Source organism: Hyperoodon ampullatus (genome assembly GCF_949752795.1).
Source record: "Hyperoodon ampullatus genome assembly, chromosome: 5".
Taxonomy (NCBI): Eukaryota; Metazoa; Chordata; class Mammalia; order Artiodactyla; family Ziphiidae; genus Hyperoodon; species Hyperoodon ampullatus.
In genome coordinates this window covers 22,074,002-22,096,882 of record NC_136918.1, presented here as the reverse complement: position 1 = coordinate 22,096,882, position 22,881 = coordinate 22,074,002, and the positions used below count along the sequence as shown (strand labels likewise).

Below are 22,881 nucleotides of genomic sequence, written 5' to 3'. Positions count from 1 at the left end.
GCGGCCCACTGCCAGTACTCGAGGAGATAGGGCAGCCGTGAGAGCCAATGCTTAGAAACTTGTACAGAAATTTGGCAGAGGAATTTTACGTCTATAAGATCCTTTTTTTTCCCTCCTTAAGTTGTAGCTTGTGTTTTGAGCATCTTTTTCTTAATTCCTTTTTTCTGGAGATTCATTTTGAGTGTCTTTTTTTCCCTTAGTGATTTGTTTTTATTGATTTTATCAATCTATGAGAAAAAAAAAGGTCCTTTACCATAGATAGTCTGAAAACCACTAATTTAAAGCAAATGGCTTCCTCCCTACCCCGGAATTCTGCTGCTGATTGCTGGTCTGGACCACACTTTGAGGAGCATTAGTTGAAAGGCAAACAAGACCTGTAATGAATTTTTCGGCAAGGAAGGTGATTCTAGCTTTGGGTGCCCTAGTGACAACCACCTTTGAGTTGCGGGGTTGGAGAGGTTTAAAATATGGGCTGGAAGCTTCTGTCAGTGCAGGTTTTGGATGGCTGTCTCCTTTGGCCAGTGGGCAGCCCAGAGAAGCCCCCTCAGCGCTTCTGGTGCTGACTCTCCTCTGGGCAGGAACCCATGGAGCCGAACATCTATCTCGCCCGAGCAACAGAAGTTCCTGTCTTGGCCATTCCCTGACAAACGAGGCAGCGCATCTGGTTAGCAGTTTGGATGCCACCTTGGAGGTTGCTGCTTGTTGGGGATGCAGTCACTAAACAAAACTCAATAAGACAATAAGTAAGCAAGGAAATAAATAAATGCAGGAGGCAAAAAGCAGATCTGAATTAGTCCTCAAAGACTGCTTTTCCCTGAACTGAAATCATGACAGGATGGCTGGAGTGCGGTTGTTTTCTTAAATGACACAAACCTCTTTTCCCCCCGGGAAGTCTAAAAACTGCTTTCTTGGCCTGCCTGAGATCGCTGAATGAGCTAATACAGGACACGTTGTCTGCTGGGCCTGCAGGGTTTTTGAGCAAAAAATTCATCATGCCATAGACTGATTGTGCTTGCCTGGAATAAGGCACAAAATGTTTGACGTCTCTCAAGGGTATTTGATGAATCTAACTCTCCTTTAAAGGGACTAATAGATTATTGATTTAAGCAGGACGACAGCGAACAGACCAACGGCAGGCACTCTGTAGCTGTCTTTATTGCCAGAACTGACTCGCGAAGGGGGCCCTGGGCTATCCCCCTGCCTTGTTTCCCACTGTCTTTGGGGAGGCAGTGACGGGGGCACCAAAGGGCAAGAGGAGCACTAATAAACTTGGCCAAAGTATGTTTTTGCTACATTACCAAAAAGGCCAGAGGTTGCATTGAAGTTCAAATCTGCTTTTCTACTGATGCCATATCCTGGTTGTAATCCTAGAACTTGTGTTGGCATGTTTGCTTAAAGCTAGCTTTGGCAATCTGACGGTACCACGGAGATTTTTCTTGTTTGCTTTGCATTGTTCTCAGCGTCACGGGCCACACAGAGGAAATGAAGGACCAACGATGATCTATTTTGAGGGGATATTTGAATATATATAGTCAAATAGTTAATGCTTTACCACCAATGGGAAAATTTTTCCAAAGATGATTATTTCTTGTCATATATAAGTCTTTTCTATATATGTTTGTCTGGGATGCACATGTGGCATTTGTAGGATTCGCGTTACAAACCACAATAGACGGAATCAATTCATCCTTCAAAACACAGCCTGGTCACCTCCTCTGGGAAGCCTCCCTTGATTTCTCTGAGCTGAATAAGGCTTATAGCCCTCTCTGTCAAATCTTATCATATCCGTGTTTCCCAAACTGCTGCAATTTGGATTCACCTGGGAATACGTTTTTAAAAACACTGATGCCTGGCTCCCACTCCCAGGCATTCTGCCATAATAGGTCTAAGATACAATCTAAGCATTAGGATGTTTAAAAGCTCCCCAGGGGGCTTCCCTGGTGGCGCAGTGATTGAGAGTCCACCTGCCGATGCAGGGGACGCGGGTTCATGCCCTGGTCCGGGAGGATCCCGCATGCGGCAGAGCAGCTGGGCCTGTGAGCCATGGCCGCTGAGCCTGCGTGTCCGGAGCCTGTGCTCCGCCACGGGAGAGGCCACACAACAGTGAGAGGCCCGCGTACTGCAAAAAAAAAAAAAAAAAAAAAAAAAAAAGCTCCCCAGGTAGTTCTAACATACAGCCAAGTTTGAGAACCAGTGTATTATATTCTAATTGTTGGTTTACTGTCTATTAGGCCAAACTTGATAAGGCTAAGGGAGTATACCACGTACTGTCCATAGTGTGTAACACACACTTGGTATGTCATAGTCAGGGAATTAAATGTTTTAACACACCGGGCTTCCCTGGTGGCGCAGTGGTTAAGAATCCGCCTGCCAATGCAGGGGACACTGAGCCCTGGTCCGGGAAGATCCCACATGCCGTGGAGCAACTAAGCCCGTGTGCCACAACTACTGAGCCTGCGCTCTAGAGCCTGTGCACCACAACTACTGAGCCCGTGTGCCACAACTACTGAAGCCCGTGCACCTAGAGCCAGTGCTCTGCAACGAGAGAAGCCACCGCAATGAGAAGCCCACGCACCGCAACGAAGAGTAGCCCCCGCTCGCGGCAACTAGAGAAAGCCCGCGCACAGCAACAAAGACCCAACGCAGCCAAAACAAATAAATAAATAAATAAGTTTATAAGAAAAAAAAGATTGAACATACCAGCATCCATTGTACAAATATGGGAAAGCACTACTAGTGAAATAACCACAGCCTTAATAAAAGTCCAGAGCCCTCGCTATTGATTGCTTCCAAATAGAACATTTTCATCCGTACACCTGTTGAGGGAAAGTTTTCTGATTCACTCCTTGGTTATAAGTGACTCTCATCTATAGAAAAAGGCTTTCGATTCTGAGGTCTCCCCGCTTGCATGTGTTTTGCCTCAGTTTCTCGGGGATTAGATTGCCTGCAGTTCAGTTTCCTCTCTTTGGGAGGGGGAGATGCTGGACCCCCTCAGTACATGGATTTGAAGCTGCATATTTATGGAAATTACCACCCACGTTTGAAATTCAGGGCATAGCTCTGACAGCTGAATCCAGACCTAACAGAATTCTATTTACAACCTTCCTAGACAAGCCAGATTAGCTGTTCTACACGAGCCAGTAGAACATGAAAATACACTCTCCCCACATTACACACAATGCGGGATTGCTCCTTGTGGTGACAGCACAGCTCGGTCCCTAGGGGGGAAGTAGAGGCACACAAATAAAACCAATCAGAAAGTTCTGGGAGGCGTTTAGGGGAGAACTCACTTGTGCTGATATTAGGAGCGTAAATTGACACAGCCTTTCTAGAACTCACAACGTATTCTTAAATAGCCATAACTTTTGAACTAATAATTCCACTTCTGAGAACTTAGCCTAAGGAAATAGTCAGAGATGTGCTGAGATTAGCTACAAAGATATTCATCATAATGGAATGTTTTGCAGGAAAAATATTTATTGACAAGGAAACAAACTCATGACACAGTAAGTTAAACAAAGTCCCAGAGTCTACAGTATAATTCCACTTTTTAAGGTAAACAAACCGACCAAAAACATTTATACGCATAGTAAAATGTTTTGAAGGGTAGATGCCAAGATAACAGTAATTTTCTCTGAATGAAAGGATTGTGAGTAATTCTGCGTGTGTTTTCTTAGTTTTTTTTTTTTCAGGGCTTCAGAAGCATTTAATTTTTTAACATCTCTGAAATCAGGCTGTGTCTCACAAGCATTGATGGGTCATAATTTAATTGGCAGTACTTTTTTGTCTTTCTTAATGATACATAGAATAACATGCATTTTATAATCTATGGTGACTCAGGATCAGTGACACCCAGTAATAACAATAGTCACAACAGCAGCAGCAGCATCTTAGATTTTTTTATTGCAATATAGTTGATGTACAATATTATATAAGTTACAGGTGACAATATAGTGCTTTACAATTTTTAAAGGTTATACTCCATTTATAGTTATTATAAAATATTGTCTCTATTCCCCGTGTTGTATCCTTGTAGCTTATTTTATATTGTTTTCTTAGATTTTTAACAAAGAGCGATGTATTGTTTTGTACTGCTTTCTTGTCGATGCCATTAAGACTCATTTGCTTTCAGTGAAGCTGATTGGTTTAGGGGGAGGCATGCTTTTGCTTTTGTAGCTTGATAGCTGATCTGATGAGCTCTCGTGACATCTTCGATGCCCACCTTCCTGTACAGCCCTTGCCACAATTGTGCTGAGCTACCCAGTCAAGACAGTACTAGATTTATCTACTAGACCTGCCCAACTCTAATGAATTCATTCCAAGATTCTTCTGAATTATGACAATACTATAATTATAGTTGATTCTATTCCAAAGGGATAATTAATTAATTTTAAAGGAAGCCAATGAGTATGTGAAAGCTAGTTGGTTTCTAATTTTACCATTTAACAACTTAGAAGGGCACTTAGGGCTTGGAATGAAGACAAATAAGGAAAAGGGGGAAAGCTCATGTATTAATTCAACAAATATTTATTGATTCTCCACCTACTATGTGTCACCGCCTCTTCTAGGCCTGGAACAGAGTTGTAAACAATTCGTCTGAGTTCCTTGGTTTTACAAGACCCATACTTGGGGGGGAGTAGCACAGGTAGAATATAAAATTGTACACAAACAGACTTTCTAATTTAGACACTAGTTAGGGTATTATAGAAAATAAAATAAAATGAGATATAGTGACCAGAAATGGGAAGGGACCTTTTATTTAGAAAAGTCACCCGTGAGGAGGTGACATTTGCTCTAAGATCTAAGAGAGAAAAGGGACTAGACGTGTGAAGGTCTGAGAATTTCCAGGTAGGGAGAATGGTCAGCACAATACCCGTAAGTTGGTACGAGAGCTTGGCCTGTTCAAGAGATGGAACAGAAACCAAGCGTTTAGAAGTCAATAAATGAGGAGAGTCGTTGAATTCAGTGATGTTACCGAAGGCCCATATCCTGAAGAGCCGTGCGGGGCACAGCAAGGAGCCTGACTTTGCTCTCATCGGTGACTGCTGGAGCATGTGAGGGCTCTGGGCAGGTAATGGAGACAGAGCGATTTTAACCTTGGAGCAGTTACCTGACTGTGCATGTGCAGAGGGGACCCTAGGCCGGAAGGCTGGGCACCGGGGGGCCAGTGCAGGAGCTTCTGCAGTAACTGAGGTGAGAGATGCTGCCGGGTTTCTGGGCTGGCCTGGCAGCAAGGTCTCAGACAAGGATGGATTGACAGTATGTGTACGGGTAGAGCTGACTCGCTGAAAGTTTGGCTATCGAACAATCCAGTGGGTAGAGTAGCTAATCTGGGAGATGGTGAACAGTGGAACAACTGGAAATTTTATACTCTGGGAAATATACTGTGTATTGTAAAGTGATTGGAGGTTGGAAGATTCTGGAACATTATTTGACCGCTTTCAGCCCCTCCCTTCCCCACTTCCTCATCCATTATGAGCAGTTTTGCCTGTTACAGGAATAGGGCCAGGTCTTGCTTTGACATTGAGCATAAATCTGGAGAGTAGGGATGGGAGAATACCTGGATCTTAAGTTCTATCAATTCCTATTCCTCTTGGATTTTGGGTGGTTAAATAATGAGATGGGGGGTCGCGTATCTGTAAGTCTAGAATGAAGAGCAACATCAGGCTGTGCCATCATTAATGTAATGCAGTGCTTTTCAAACATTAAGTGTACATTCAGTCACCTGGGGGTTTGGTTAAGATGTAGATCTGACTCCTTGGACTTGAGCTGGGGCCTGATACCGCGTTTTCTAATAAGCTCTGACGTGGTGCTGGCGCTCCTGGTCCAAGGGGGGCTCTGAGTAGCAAAGGTCTCGCCTCCACTGCTGTTAGTGAAGCTCAGCTCTGGCCGTGTGCTGACGGCCCTTTCCGTGTCCTTGTTGAATGGCTGCTTTGGGCATTTTCTTCCTTTGTCCTAAGGAAAGTTCCTTTTGGTTAAGTGAGAGACAGAGGTCAAGCAGGTCATTTCAGAGACTCTAATGGAACTGGAAGCTGGGGGGGAACAAGAGTCGAAAGAGCTCTGGGTGTGCAGTGAACGTCTGACTTTGTGTCTTGGCTTTACCACTGCCCAGCTGGTCTTGGACAAGTCACTGCACTCCTTGAGTTTCTGTTTCTCTTGAGGGTAAAATGGTGATAAAATCATCTCCCTCACGGTGCCACGGTGCTCTGCAAATGAGAGAGGCATACGGGATTGCTTTGTAAACTGTCAATGCCACGTTAGAGTCAGGATCGCCCTGCAGTGCCTACACTGGCAGCTCTTTTTGTGGGCCTATCCTTGCTATGTTATTGCTGAATTGGGGGCAGAGGCCTATGAACTCACTGGTGAAAAAGCAACGAACTGAAATACGCTTTCTCTTTTTCCTCCCCCTTCCCATCTCCACCGTAGCGATTGAAACACAGAGCACCAGCTCCGAGGAACTGGTCCCGAGCCCTCCGTCTCCACTTCCTCCCCCTCGGGTGTACAAGCCCTGCTTCGTCTGCCAGGACAAGTCATCGGGGTACCACTATGGGGTCAGCGCCTGCGAGGGGTGTAAGGTGAGTGCCCAGCTCCAGGACTGGGCTGCTTTGATATCTTGTCACGTCACCTCCAATCGGTGTGGTGCTCTGGGTTGTGTGTGATGGTTTTGTTTCTTCCTTAGAGCTCGTTAGTTAGTTCAGAAACTTCTGCAAATGTCTGATGGGAGCCAAATGTTCCAGGGCCCTTAAAATAACCCGTAACAGTTCTTTTCAGGTCGCAAGAGCCTTTTGAAGGCGTCCTGAAAAGCATCCCCTATTTCTCTTTAGAACATGCCGTCTGGTGTCTTTGTAGTTTTATTTCATTTTTAAATATGACTGACAATCCCCTGAATCAACTTGCAGAGAATCCAAGGTTGAAATGGGGATTTATCTTCTGGCTGTTTCCTCAGCCCTGTGGCCTTTGAATTACAGTTTGATTTTCAGCCTGTGGGGACTTGCTACTGTGTGTGCGTGCGTCATAAATTCAGGGGAGCTGGATTTAAAATTCCAGCCTGCAGAGTCGTGGAGGCTGAACATGTGTCAGAGAGTCTATGTGGCTGCTTTGAATCAAACTAGACGATCGTAATCGAGTCCAACAGGCTTAATTAAGTGAAAGAGCTTCTTATTTTTTTTAAAGAGAGAAAAGAAACAAAGAATGACTTCACAGGCAAATCCAACTCATCCACAGACGGTCTTTCAAAGGATCTGTGGCTGTCTTGAGCCAGCCCTTCCCTAAATAACACGGCTTCTCTCTGTTCCTGCCGATGGCAGTTCAGGTGTGCTGTTTTTTGGGGGGTTTTTTCCAGGTGTGCTGTTTATGCATCAAAATTGCATGATGCATTGATCACTGCAGACACGTTGGAGCATTACAGCCTCCTTCCCCGCCCCCAGCTGCTCCAAGGCAATTTGTATTTAGCTGGGCAGAGTTAGCACTTACTGTGTGCATGGGTCAGGAGCTAGTCCTCAAAAGGAATGGCTTGAAACCACAGCCTTTTTATTTTATTTTTTTTAACTTTTTATTTTATATCGGAGTACAGTTGATTCACAACATCGTGTTCGTTTCAGGTGTACAGCAAAGTGGTTCAGTTATATGTATACACACATCTATTCTTTCTCAGATTCTTTTTCCATTTAGGTGGTTACATCATATTGAGCAGAGTTCCCTGTGCTGTACAGGAGGTCCTTGTTGTTGAAACCACAACTGTTAATCTGGCTTACAACTCATGGGCCGGTGCTCTCGGCCAGATTCCTCTGGGGGTTTCGTGTGGTCCTAGCCATGCTCCACACGGGCCAGGTCCGCCGCAGGTTAGCTGGTGGGCTCTGCTTCTGAGGGTGCTGCAGGTTGGTGGGGGGCCTCTCATCCTGTCGGGCTGGCCCCAGTTATTTGCAGGCAGGGTTCCAAAAGAGAGAGTCGGGCTACACAAGTCCTCCGGAGGCTCGGAAGGGACACACTCTTGCTTCTGACACATTCCAAAGCAGGTCAGAAGGCCAGTCCGTACTCAACAGGCGAGAACATAAACTCAACTTCTTAACAGGAGGAGCTGTGAAGTCCCAAGAGGCGGGAACACAGGGGGAGGACAGCTGGGGCCGTTTTTGCATTCGGTCTCCCGCCCAGCACGTCTGATGGCCTGGGAACACAGAGTGGACCAGGACCTGGGACCCGGGACCCCAGCTGCACCTCACACACAGCCTGGCACATCCTGGGTGCTGAAAGATACAGCTTGAAGAACCGCCTGAGTGTCAGCCCCTCAAAGAAATTATGCGAGGTTTCCTTCCTCTTCGAATCATTTGAATACACATGAATTTGTTAACAGGGTGAGGCCGGTTTCGAGACGTTCACACAGCCTTAGGAATACCTCTTCCTCCGGGTTGTGTTGGTTTGAAAGGAATGCCCCTTCTTCCAGTAGCCTCAGATATGGTGGTCAAGGAAGAGAACACGGCAACCGGTTGGCAGCTGGATAAAAAGCAAAGCATCTGTGCATCTAATTAGTGCTTTATTATTGGTAACCCCTCGCTGAACCTACTTAAATTTATCCTGAGATCTGGGAAGGTTTCAGCAGAATCCCAGTTCACTCCATCCATTTGTTGTGCAATCTATAAATAAATGATTTTCTAGTGCTCATTTGGAAGTTAAATGAAAAGACACTCCTTTATTTCAAAAAACTTTGTCATCTCATGACCAGAAACCTTAATGAGGGATGTTATAACTCAGTTTACCTGCTCCTTTTATGTCCTGGGAAAAGAAATTATCCAGCGTGTCTTCTCGTGCCAGATCCTAAGCCCTACCTACATATTAAGCAGTTTCACACTCTGTAAAGTACAAACTGTTTTAAACACCTCTTAGTCAGCTAATTCCCTGACCTCTTGTTTTAATGTGGGATTCTGTCTCTTTTTAGGAAAAACCCCAACAAAAACAAAACTCGGAGCAGCACAAGCAACTCTGATGAACTTGGTAAAGCTGTTCAGAGTCCTATTGGGGTGTACCTTTTTAATAAAGAACTATAAGCCCAGTAAAGTCAGATGAGCCTGCCAACCAGTTGTTCCAACTAAAGGGTTTTTGAACTATGGGTGGGTCTCTGAAAACGTGGACTGGCTTTCCCCCTGGTTCTTGAGAAAGACTGGTCTGCATTTTGGCTTGCTGGGAAAACGTGACAAAATTCATAGAACTGAAAAACATGAGAAAACAAAAGTATAATGTGACAGCCGAAGGAAAAAATATATAACTTTAAAAAAATTAAATATAACTTTTGTTATCATTTTAATAATTACCAACACAATGCAGAATTTATTGTATAAAAAAATAGAACATTAAAATAACCATAGTTCTAGCCTGGGAGAAAAACCCCTGTTAAACCTGTTTTTCTATTAGTATGTGCATATTGTTATTTTTGGTGTTTTTTTACAAGGATAGAATTTTATGTTGTATACTGGTTTTAACTTTCTTTTTAAATTTAATAATCTTTCATGACCAAAATTTAAACAACTGCATAGTTTTTATGGCTATGCCATTAATGTTGTGGTTTATGGTTATATCATAATATATTTCATGAATCCCCTGTTGTACAATTGAGGTGTTCTCAGTGTTTCTCTACTATAAATAATGCTTTAATAAATAGCCTTTATGTTTATCTCTGATAATTTACTTAGGATAAATTAGTAGAAGTGGAATTTCTAAGTCAATGGCTCTGTACATTTTTAAGGCTTAAACAAAGTGCCAGGATGCCCTCTAAAAGAGGTATATCAATGTAAGCTCTGTTAGTCTGTAAGGAGTTAGTATTATTGAAGACTATCTGTTAGAACTCTCTCCCTGTGATTATGAGGTAACAAATCAAGAAACAACTTCTCTTCAGGAATTCTGCCTATCTTTAGTTTGGTTGTTTATAATGGGCCCCAGGCATGATACCATTTTGGGTTACCAGCAGGTAGACCATGGGCCCCCAGTTGACCTATAAGGGCTGGCCCATCCTTTGGCTGGAGAGCAAAGATCACTTCTCTGGGCTGGGAGCCCCTGCTGTAAAGTAGGATTCCCAAACAGAACCCAATTTACATCTTTAAAAAGGAGTATCCATGGGCCTCCCTGGTGGCGCAGTGGTTGAGAGTCCGCCTGCCGATGCAGGGGATACGGGTTCGTGCCCCGGTCTGGGAGGATCCCATATGCCGCGGAGCGGCTGGGCCCGTGAGCCATGGCTGCTGAGCCTGCGCATCCGGAGCCTGTGCTCCGCAACGGGAGAGGCCACAACAGTGAGAGGCCCGCGTACCACCAAAAAAAAAAAAAAAAAAAAAAAAAAAAAAAAAAAAAAGGAGTATCCACAGTAGCTTCCGCCTGTCCTGACCAGAATGACCGTATTGACTATTGTTTGGGGAAGAGAATGTTCTATCTCCCTAGGGACCAAGCTGCAGTATCAGCCTCAGAATTTAATGAATGGGTTGTGGGCTACCTCTGGGAATGGCCAGTGGCTGCTGTGTTGACACAGCATCACCATGGCATCATAACCACTAGGTGTACCATAGTGATGTCCTGCTAGGGGATTTCCAGCTAAACAGGACAAATGGCAAATTTTTATAGGGGACAAAGGGTACATAAAATGAACACATGGTGTAGTTAGCTAAGAAGGTTTAATGATATAAAGTAATAAAGCTGATTTTCAGGTGTCTTTAAGAGACAATCTCCTTGCTCATAGCTAGAATTTATGCACAGTTTTGGCCTTTATCCTACTTACATTTCCATTTTTGTAGCTTTCAAAGAGTATGGAATCTAGAGTGAGAATACCAGGATTTGAATCCTAGCTAGGCTACTTGCTAGTTTTGTGACCTTGGGCAAGCATCTTTCATTCTCTGTGTCGCTCTCTTTTCTCAGTTGGAAAAATGGAGATAATAATACCACCTACCATCTAATATTGTTGTGAGGATAAAATGAGTTACTATAGAGCATATACTTGGCACATAGTAAGTGGTATATCTGCTTAGTTATTGTTTGTACTGTCATGAACTTATTATAATTACTTTTGCACACAGTCATGTAACATTCGTTATAATCTCAGTATTCCTTCTTGTAATGTTCTTTCAGCAATTCCCTATTGCTTTGTGCCCAAATCAACACTGCCTCTTTCCTTCAAGACTCAGGTTAAGACCCAGCCATTGCGTGGAACCTCCCCTGATTACCTAGTACAGGAGTTGTTACAAATTGATTCTGTAAAGAGCCAGACAGTAAATAGTTTAGGCTTCAAAGGCCATATGGTTACTGTTACAGCTACTCAACTCTGCCATTGCTGCATGAAAGGAGCCATAGACAATATGTAAATGAATAGGCATGGCTATGTTCCAATAAAACTTTATTTATAAAAACAAGCAGTGGACCATGTTTGGCCCTTGGGCCTAGTTTCCTGACCTCTGCAAAAGTACATGGTGATATGTCCTGTTTTTAGTTTCTAAAACTCAGAAGCTGATGGCCCAAAGCATTCATGCCAAAGGTGGCAGCAGCTGTTTCTGGTGGACGGTGGGCCTAGGACGGCTGCTCGCCATCCCTGCCTGCCCGGGCTCCATGGCAACAGCTTCAGGACCACTCTCCCTCTCAGTTGTTCCTCCAACTCTCATTCCTGCTCAGCTCCCACCTCCTTGTCATCCAAAGCCAGAGATTAGCAATTTCCTTATACGTGAGCTACTTCCGGAAACACCTGGCACCTTACTTTGGAGGGGTTTGTGGGATGTATTTTATGATCTTCCATATCAGTTAGCTTTTCCTGCCTAACAAAAAGCTCTAATGCTTGTTGACTTAAAACAAATGGCACTTATTATTTGTTACAATTCTGCACAGAGCTTCTTGTCTGGGCTGGCTTGGCTTGGGCCAGGTGGGCCTAGGATGGCCTCACACACATGACCAGGGCCTTGACAGGATGGCTGGACCCTCTCCCCATGTTGCGGCTCCTCAGCCGTGAACCTAGCCTGCATTTGTTCATGTGGTGGTGGGCAGGTTCCCATCAGTAAGACAGGACAAGCACCAGTGTGCAAACCTCTGGTTGCATCACATTTGTTAATGTCCCATTGGCCCAGCGTGGTTAAGCCTGGATTCAGTGGGTAGAGAAGTGAACACCACCTCTTATGGGGAAAAGTGTCAGAGTCACCCTACAAAAGGGTGAGGATGCCAGAGCCGACATTTGATGACATACCTTCTTGTATTATGCCCTGGTTTTGTGCAGAATTCTCTTCCAAAAACTGTATTCCAGGGCCACAGTGCTGGGCGCCAGAGATACAGCAGTGGATGTGACAGACAGGTTCCTTCTGGAACAAGGGCAGAAGACAGGCAAACAGTTTAGAGTTGGAAGAAAATGAATAGGATGGTCTGGTAAAGAATAACGGAGGGGAACCTGATTTGATAGGGAGGCAGGAGAGAGCTCATGGCTGCGAAGGAGCCGGCTGTGTAATGGGGTATTTTAGGTCAGAAACTGAACTTGGATTCTAGGGCCGTTTCTTCCCTTCTTTGTTGTGTCCATTAACTTCTCTGGGCTTCAACAAATCTGTGAAACTAAAGCAAATCCACAAGTTTGAACCCTGTCCTACGCCAAATGCAAACACTACAACAGTGAACCCAGTAAGTGCACTGATTTCTTGTTAGGAATACCTTGTGTGGCGTGGGAGTCCCTGGTGTTTACAAGTCCGGGGTGAGTGGTGGGGGAGGAAAACACTGCTTTTGTTGGATACCTCCTCTGTACCAGGCATGGGGACATTTTATACTCATATTTCATTTAATTCTCACAACAGCCCTCCAGGGGGTTAGGCTTTCTGACCACCACTTAAAACATGAGAAAACTGAGGTTCAGAGAGGTTAAGGAACTTGGCCAAGGTCACACAGCTGGATTTCAATCCTAGTCTGTTTGGAAAATTCCTCACTGCTTCAGCCACACTGAAACAGTGGGTAGGAAGCAGTGGTGTGTTGTGTTCCAGTTTGGGGGTTTCATGGGGCAACAGATGAAAAACAAAAACAGGTGGGAGTGTACTTCAAAAGAGGAACAACCCTATCGTCTTGGTCATTTCATAAAAGAAATGACATTTTACATCAATAAGTAAAAGAAGGAAGAGCTTGCAAGGCAGTCTTTCCCAAGGAGGGACAGTTAACACGCGGGCTCCACCCATGGGCACACTCCCAAATGGTGCTGAGTCCTTGTTCTCTCCGCTTTGCCCTTGGTGGGTGGAAACTTCCCATCTCTGAGCCAGCGCCCAGCCCACGTGGGGAGCCCATGAGGCACAGAGGGATGCTTGATCGTGGTCACGCTGGTAGCCTGCTATTTAAAGCAGCCTTGAAGAGTGTAAACTCCACCAGCCCCCTCAGTCCCTCAGGGCTCATTTCATCCATTTTCTTATCCGCCTTTGTTTTCCTTGCCTCTGAAGAAGGAGGCTCTCATCTCCAGGACAGCATTCGGCCGCTGGGCTGGTTTGGGGTTTTTTTCCTGGCAGACAGCAAGTAGTATGCTCAGTACAAAGAGTTTTGCAATCAGGAAGATGGATGTCTGCACTTAATTTTAGAACTCCTATTAAATACTATAAACGTGCTCGGTGATTTTATTTGACCGAGGCCATTTAAGATGACATTGTTTTTTTGTTTTTAATCAGCATCCATAAACATGAACATTATGCTCTGTTTGGAGACCATGCTGGGCCCTGCCCGCCCTTCACAGTTGCTTCTGCTTAGGGGTTTGCCGCAAGATCCAGTCCCAAGAACAATATAACACACTAAAGACAGTAACAAAAACAGGACCCTGTCTGCATGCTGCAGTAGCTAAAGCTGAATTATGAAACCTGCCATCAAGTTCATTATTTCAGTCCTTGAACCAAAAAGAGTAGGTCCCCTCATAGGCCCAAAGAACTGTCCTCCTTTATAAAACTGGCCAACAATGGAGAACTTATTTATTCTCTCATTGATCAGACACTTACTAAACACCTTCAATGAGACAAGCTCTAGGTACAGAAATTAAAAGTTTTTATGTATTTTGTTCCCAGTGTTGTGTCCCAGTGTTTAGAAAGTACACGGAACAGTGCCTGTTAAATAATAGGTACATAGTAGATATTTGGTGAGTGAGAGGATGAGTGTATGTACGGGCAAGGAGAAGACGGTGCATGTGCCGTGACGGGTGCAGAGAAGGAGACTCGCATCCCTCTGACACTTCCAGGGAAGGCTTTACAGAAGAGGTGGTTTTATGGATGTGTGAGCATTTTCCAGATGAGGCAGGGGAGAGGAGCGTTCCAGGAAAACATTAAAGACTAATCTGAAAACAAGGGAACTTGGGATAGTCCGTGAAGAATTGCATGGAAATGTGGAAACTTATCCCTTCTCTTAAGGTTGGTTTTGCACAGCCCTGTGTAGGCATCTGGGGATCAGCGGGCATGAGAGATGCTCAGAAGGGCTCGCTGCTGTGTTTCCTCAGAGCAGCCTTCTTTGGCACCCTCATTAGGCCTTCTCTTTCACATATTCTGTTGTTCTCCTTTGTAGCACTTAACCCAGCTGTAGTTAACTTATTTTTTAATTAATTTTTATTGGAGTATGGTTGATTTACAATGTTGTGTTAGTTTCTGCTGTTCAGCAAAGTGAATCAGTTATACATATACACATATCTGCTCTTTTTTAGATTCTTTCCCCATAGAGGCCATTACAGAGTACTGAGTAGGGTTCCCTGTGCTGTACGGTAGATCCTTGTTAGTTACCTATTTTATACATAGTAGTGTGTATATGTCAGTCCCAGCCTCCCAATTTACCCCTCCCCTCCCTTGCTCCTTGGTGACTGTAAGTTTGTTTTCTACATCTCTGACTCTGTTTCTGGTTTTTGTTTTTTTTTTTAATAAACTTATTTATTTTTGGCTGTGTTGGGTCTTCGTTTCTGTGCGAGGGCTTTCACTAGTTGCGGCGAGCGGGGGCCACTCTTCATCGCAGTGCGCGGGCCTCTCACTGTCGCGGCCTCTCCCGTTGCGGAGCACAGGCTCCAGACACACAGGCTCAGTGGCCATGGCTCACGGGCCCAGCCCCTCCGCGGCAATGTGGGATCCTCCTGGACCAGGGCTCGAACCCGTGTCCCCTGCATTGGCAGGCGGACTCTCAACCACTGCACCACCAGGGAAGCCCCTCTGTTTATGTTTTGTAAATAAGTTCACTTGTATCATTTTTTTAGGTTCCACATATAATCGCTATCATATGATACTTGTCTTTCTCTGACTTACTTCACTCAGTATGACAGTCTCTAGGTCCATCCATGTCACTGCAAATGGCATTATTTTGTTCTTTTTTATGGCTGAGTCATGTGATTAACGTATTATTACGGAGCTGTTTGTTTGCTCCCAGCCTCCTCTGTCACACTGTAAACTGCAGGAAGACTGGGGCTGGTCTCTTGTCCGAGCTTTATTACCAATGCCTAGCATAGTGCTCTGTGCATAGTAGGGCCTGAATAAGTGTTTTTAATCATAAATTAGATCTAATTCTATAGTAATTAATATAGTAATAAGTGACATGTAATAAATCAGATTTAATTCTATGGTAATGCACATAGTGGTATAATTTTATGTATTCTATCTAATTATATAATGAATTGCATCTAAATATATAGGGTTTGTGATTATATATTCATGAACATTTTAATGAAATTTGTGAACAGGACAAGGCCTTGGGTGGCCAAAATCCAGCTCATTTCCTTAGTAATTTCTGCTTTTCGCCTCAAGGTTAGCCCTTCACTGCAAATGATATGTTCTTTTTGATACCGTCTTGAAGCGAACTCTTAAGGATTATCAACTAGATCGATATACTCAAAAATACCGTGGGCTGTTAGTGCTTTAAAAAAAATAAGAATCTCAGCATCTACAATCTACCTTCATATCTAGAAACATCAAGACAGCTGAAATGACAGTCTGGCTATTTCTAGTTTTAGTTCCTACAGAAGGAGAAAACACTTCTGCTGCTGGACAAATGTTGTTCTAACTTGAGAAATCATTTTGGATTGAAAAAGCAGGAAAAATCTGTCTTTTTTTTCCTTCTGATATAGGAATAAACAGGAAGTGGAGGGTGAATTCTGAATTCTCCTGCAGTCCTATATTTTTTTCCCCATGTTGGCTGAGTGAGAATAGTTTATTTAATTTGGTGGCTTTACATGGTTTATAAATTTTTTAACAGTTACAAGTTCATAAATGCTTGTTTAAATTACTTTGCCTGCTTGTTGTTTAAAAATATCTAGAACACTCTCATTTGCTGTTTTTTTTAAACAAGCCTCAAGTCTGTAATTTTTGGTACAGCTTTCTCCCTTTGTCATACAGTAGAGAAACAAGCTCCGATATTCATAATTAACCTGTTGACTTGAAAATGGCTTACTCCCAATGATGTCCCAAGTGTATGTTTCAAGGAGTTTTGGTCAGTGAAAAAAATTAGCAAAAAGTCAACAATGTTTCTGACTTAAAGCAAGTGTGGAGCCACCAGGGTTTGGGGGGCGCGAAATAAGTTACTTTTACAAAATTCCTAGAGACCATCATCTAAAAATGAATTGTGACAATGTATTACAATTTCACCAAACAAAAACAAGAATGTATTTTTCTCAGAGAAATAAAAGTATATGGCTTGGGGTTTCCTGAGAGTGATACAAATTATGACAGAAAATCATTTCTGTTTAAATAGATTTTACACCATCATAAGTTATGATTTAGTTACTTTGGGGAGATGAGTGTTTCTGCTGTCTCCCTAAGCCTTTACTGGAGAGGTTAAATAGGGAGATTTCAATTCTGTATTTCCTTCTCCTGGTTGAAGTCTTGGAAAGAAGTCATGAGGAGTGGAATCACCTGGCAAGGGCACTCCTGTTTTGTTTTGTTTTTTAATTGAATTTTTATTTTATATTGGGGTATAGTTGATTTACAATGTTGTGTTAGTTTCAGGTGTACAGCAAAGTCATTCAGTTATACATATACAAGTATCTATTCTTTTTCAGATTCTTTTCCCATATAAATTATTACAGAATACTGAGCAGAGTTCCCTGTGCTCTATAGCAGGTCCTTGCTGGTTATCTATATATCGTAGTGTGTGTATGTTAATCCCCAACTCCTGTTTTATCCCCTCTCCACCTATCCCCTTTGGTAACAAGGGCGCTTCTGTTTTGCCAGCCCCTGTATTGCTCTTCCCGAGGCCAAGGCTATGCATCCCTTGTCTGCCCTCTCTGTATGGTTGCCTCTCTCCTCACCTGCAGACCTGTATAAAATTACAGAAACAGGAAAAATACCTCACACTTATACTGCCTCTAAGTGTTTCTAAAGCACTTTCACTTTATGGAATTCAATTCAGCTGAGCTTTGCTGCAGTTAGGAAAAAGCCCTCCAAAATGTGCCATGTTTGGTACAGAATTTCTTCGTCAGGTAACCGTTCAAGGCCTGTGTCCCCGGCTGGTCCCTCCTCTCTTGCACACAGTGAGTAGGAAGGCAGGCTGCTGCCTAGCATCCACTAGGCCCTTAGCTGCATCTGATTCCTGCTGGCAGACTGGGAAGGAGAGCACAGGGGAGGGCAGGGGAAGGCCAGTCCTGGGGGGCGCACAGAGCACTGTCAGGACCCAGTCGCAGCACCAAGCCAGCTGCAGGAGATGGAGTCTAGCCATGAGCTTGGGGACAGACCAATGGTTAGCGATGGGAAAGCAATAGTGAATTTAGTGGAGAGCTGAGCGTTCCTGCCTTAGGTGTTTTATTTGATCCTCATAAAAATTAGAGAAGTAGGTGGAAGAGGTTTTTTTTAACTTCCATTTCACAGGTGAGAAAAACGCACCAATCTACCATTCACGTCCTTGATTTGGAATCTGTTGCTGATCCTGACACGGTTACTGTGGAAACCAGCAAGGGCTCATTATACAATTGTTCCCGTAATTTTCCCTGAATCTCATCAAACTATCTTTTCAAGTCTATGATCCTAAACATCTTCATTCCCTAGTATGTTCGGTTTTGACATTTTGAGAGACCGGGAAGGCCTTCCCCAGTAGAGGGAGGCCTTTATCAGGGGTTCGACTGCAGTGTCAGCCCACAAGGCAGAAATCACATGTAGCCAGAATGACCCCAGAAAACCCCTTCGGCAAGCAGACGGCTGGAGATGGACACACGGCTCCCATGAAGGCAACAAAGCCACTTCTTCCTCCAGCTTTGGAAGATTGCTAGCCCTTCTGTGGAGCACCGTGTGAGATAGTTGTTTTCTGTTTTCGTGTTGTACCAAAAACATGCGTCCTTAAGCACAAGAGTTATACGAGCACAACACAATGCTCGCAGCACGGAAATCACACATCTCTCTAGCCATTTCCTTGTTTCTGAGTTTCTTTCATCATAATAGTTTCCTTGGGATTGGAATTTCTCTTGTGCCTTTTATGAGCTGTGTCTTTTTTTTTTTTTTTTTTGGTTCAGTATTTTTCCGCTTCAGAAGGGTGGCTAGATATGTCCAATGGATAAGCAATGCCAGAATGGGGGAAAGTTGTGTTTTCTGGACCCTAGAACTCATCCCTGAAAAATATCTAGAAAGGGGGATAAAAATCGGCGTGCATCTCCTGCCCGCACAATGCTCGCATTGTCTGGGGTGCAGGGGAAAGGCTGGGTTCTGGCAGCCCTGCCCCATTAGAGCCTTGTTCCTTGTCCCATATTGAAAAGATGACATTCCTTTGCTAGCAACGTCCTGCCCGGATTTCTGGCACCAGTTCTGTGGCCGGCACTGTCGCCTGGGGCATTTTTGTTTGGGTTGGTTTTGTTTTATTTCAAAAGCAGCAAAGTGCAGGCTGCATAAGTGTACAAGGTGGAACTGTTTTTATAGAGCTTGTCGTCCGACTTCTCAGTACAGTCAAGGTGGCCTGTCTGCCAGGGTGTCTCCTTCCTATACACTAGTGTCAAAATGTGAGAAGGCACATACAGTAAATTTAACTTATTAGCTTGTTCTCAGGTGTTGCTGAGACAGCCCTTGGGTTTTAATGTGGGTCCCCTCCTCCCTCTCGGGATTTCATGTAATGCTCCATTTATAACAGAGATCAGTGGATATGCAGAGTAAATACTCCAATAAAGAAAAGCAAAATCTTCAGTGACCCTCTCAGTTCTGCTTCCATGGAGGCTTTTTCGGTGCCTAGAAAAAAAAATAATAATCCTTTATATCGGCTGCAGCTCTGAACTGGAGCATGTAAAATGTACTTCTCAGGGTCTGTGAGCCTTAAAATAATGAGCGCTGGAAAAATGTGAGGTAGGTCAGTGAGGGGGAGAAAACTTTGGTTTTATAAAGGATTTTCATGGTTAAGCAAATTTGGAGAAACTAGAATGATCAAACAACCTGAGTTCTCCTCTGTGCTTTTGAATCTGAAAATAGCAGCATTCTCAGTACACAGCACCACCATTCATACGGGCTGGAAAGTCCCCAAATCATGAAAATTATCCTGATTAGTCAAACCCAGCAGGGATCATCTGACTGCTCCTTAGGGAAATGAGAATTTCAGCGTGGATCTCACTTCTGCATTTTGTACTCAGACTGTAGACAAGCTCTGCTGCATCTGGGGACTTCGGCGTGTGGGCACACTTTCAGCCAAGAAATACTTTTGAAGGCTGCTGCCCTTGTTTACATTACTCCTCATTAACATAAAGAATTAGTCTCAGAATAATAGAATTTTGAGGAGGGCATTTTTTTTTTTTATATTTATTGGTTTCCACAGGCATGTCCTGCTGTGTTAGATGCTTCTTCAACTGGTTGGTCCCCTAAGTTAGAAAATGTATAGACCCAGTACTCCATGAGATGTCTTTTGATGGCTTCTATTCCACTTGAATGCACAATATATCATGTTTACGATCTCATCAAAAACACTATGCTAAAATGCTTGAATAGCTCTTAGTACGTTTGTTGAATTGAACTGTGACAGAAAAACTATGACAGTTATTAGTCCAATGCCAGAAATTATGGGAGAGGGTGTTAGAAATCGATTCCACTAATTCTGGTTATTTGCCCCAAAATGGAATCAAATGTAAAATTCCTCATCCATTTGTATTTTGGTCTTAAATTATTTCCTGCTTGAAGAGTTAGGTGGGAAATATGTTCTGTTTAAATGAGTATTTGGTGCTAATTCTTGCCTGTTGACCAAAAATTTGAGCCTCATGTATATATTATACATACAGATATAGAACTTATTTCTGTAAATATTTGTGGCAGGTAGGATTCTGCACAAAATTGTGAATTATATCAAAGCCTAAAAGGATCTAATTGTCACCACTAGATATATTTGGTTTTAAACCCAAATAATGAAGTTATTTCTTTCACTACACCACGTATGGTATGTTTGCACAGGGTTAATATCATGGACCCGGTGGTTTAAGAAACCCAAAAAAGAATGTTTTAATTAGTAAATCTAGGTCAGCATCCCTTTACTCTTTGATTCTGTCCCATCCATGTTATTCTTTATGAGCCCTGGGCCGCAGAAATAGTATTCCTGGGACTTCCCTGGCGGTCCAGTGGTTAGGACTCTGCACTTCCACTGCAGGGGGCCCGGGTTTGATCCCTGGTTGGGGAACTGAGATCCTGCAAGCCACGTGGCACAGCCAGAAAAAAAGAAGAAAGAAAGAAATAGTATTCCTGTTCTCTACAGTGCACACTATTAGAAATAAGAGCATTGGAGGAGAGATGAGGATGGTGACCTCCGGGGAGCTCACCTGTGCCTCTGTTACGCCCAGGTGGGTGGGCCACTGTCAGTTACTTTAGCCACGCCCCTGTAACACAGGTAGAAACTAAAGGAGAGTGATGTTTACGTATTTTAGCAACTTATTTTGTTTTACGTATTTATTTTTAAATATTTTTAATTATTAATTTTTTTGGCTGCGTTGGGTCTTCGTTGCTGCACACGGGCTTTCTCTAGTTGCAGCGAGTGGGGGCTACTCTTTGTTGTGATGCACGGGCTTCTCATTGTGGTGACTTCTCTTGTTGCAGAGCACGGGCTCTAGGTGCACAGGATTCAGTAGCTGCAGCACGCGGGCTCAGTAGTTGTGGCTCGCGAGCTCTAGAGCGCAGGCTCAGTAGTTGTGGAGCACGGGCCTAGTTGCTCTGCGGAATGTGGGGTCTTCCCGGACCAGGGCTCGAACCTGTGTCCCCTGCATTGTCAGGCAGATTGTTAACCACTGTGCCACCAGGGAAGCCCCTAGCAACTTACTGTAAAATATTAAAGCTGAAATTCCTACAAGGACATATAAAAATAATGTAAATAAAATAGAAAAAATGATTTAGGTACATTTGTGAAACTTCCTATGTTTGTAACACTTGTTTCTTTTTCTTCAAGCCTCCTGGGAGCAGGAAGCGTTGTGGGTAGATGTGGTTCTGAGGCCCTGCTGGGATGCAGACCGCCTGTCTTCTCCCATCACGAAGGTCCTCTGTCTTATGGCCCTCCCAAATCCAGTGGAAGGAAATGCAGCCCTGTTATGTGTCCAGGAGAAGGAGGGTGAGCAGTGTTGGTAGCATCGCTAGTGTTCACCCCTCAGCTTTGAGAACTGCCACCACCGTTTCTTTTCCGTAGTCGTGTGGTTCTCAGTGTGGTTGCCTCATACATATGGTTGGTATGTCTGGCTGTGTTCCCACGCAGTGGAGGATGCGTTCCCTGCCCATCCGTATCACACACTGCTGGGCCCTTGGGAAGGGGTTTGTGTAAAACCCCTTGGATAAAAACACTCCATCTTGTCTGTGCCTTCTATTTTTTTAATGCCATTCTTCTCTGCCAAAAATGTTTCCAAGTCCCTTAAGCATACTTCCCAGGACAGATTTAGGAACAAATTTATGTCGCACCCAAAGTTGCCTCTCTCTGGACTGCATTTGCTTCTACCATATCTGTCATTTTATTTTTCAGTAAGCTCCCCTGCCTCTGGGAAACTCCCCACATTGAAAGGCAGATGCTCTCCCTGTCTTTATATGAGAGACCCAGTCCTGGGCCTACAGCTGTCCCTCTTCTGTGGAATCGTCATGCCTTCCGTGTGGCCGGTTGAGTCTTGGATGAGTTGAAGCGGTGGCAGCCATCCTGACATGCCAGGGTTGCTGTAGTGGAACAGAGCTCGCTCTGAGCACTTACTACTGTTTGAGGTTATTTCATTCATTGTCCACTTAGTCACTGGTCTTCTCTTCCATTACTGTATAAATACCCTGAGACAGGGACTTTGGAAGTCTCGTCCTCTTCTGTATTTCCAGTGCCTACGACAGAGCTTGGCACAATGCAGGCACTCTGTAGATGTTTGTTGAATGATTCTATAAGAAACAAAATTGGAAGCGGGAAAGAAAAACCAACCAGGCTTAGAGCACAGTTGTGCCCCGTGGTTGTGTTAGCCCCTGCCCTGTAATAACTTGGACCGAAGGGGCACAGGGCAGAACAGAGGTTTCGGGTGATGCTGACTGAGTGTGTCCTAGCAGACAGGAAAGGAAGAGTGACCGTTTCAGGAGGTACCCTCACCCGTTGCGTTTTCATTTTCGGGAAGAGCGTTCTCCCCTGAGCACTCAAGACCATGCAGGGGTGTCCACCCCACTGTCCTGCTGTCTCTGCCTTGCCACCCTCTCCCACCCTGCTCCTGGCCTGGAACAGATGATGTAAGATCAACGCTTGGGCTCAGATTCCCACCCCATGAGATAGATGGTGTGTTCGTGTCTGCCAAGGGTGACTGTTTTCTTATCAATTATTAAGGTCGCTTCTTAGCCTCGCGTTGAACTGGTTTTGAATTTCAAATATTGGTCATTTCCCATTCGTCATATACACCAGTGAGATAACAGATGCCTTCCTTTCATTATGAAAAATCCTGTAATTACTAACAAGTACGGGGCATACCACAGTGAGGATTTATGAATACAGTATCTCCTTCCTTTA

At 44.0% G+C, this 22,881-nt stretch overlaps 1 protein-coding gene across 3 annotated transcripts in view; it reads left to right on the top strand.

The window, feature by feature from the left end:
- RARB (retinoic acid receptor beta) overlaps positions 1 to 22,881 on the top strand; it is a gene marked incomplete at both ends in the record, with an annotated part of 424,884 nt that overhangs the window by 270,848 nt on the left and 131,155 nt on the right. For all 3 annotated transcript variants that reach the window (XM_079705320.1, XM_079705322.1, XM_079705321.1), the window contains one exon: positions 6,427 to 6,575. In XM_079705320.1, coding sequence (XP_079561446.1) covers positions 6,427 to 6,575 — 149 coding nt within the window. The remainder of the gene's footprint in view (positions 1 to 6,426; positions 6,576 to 22,881) is intronic.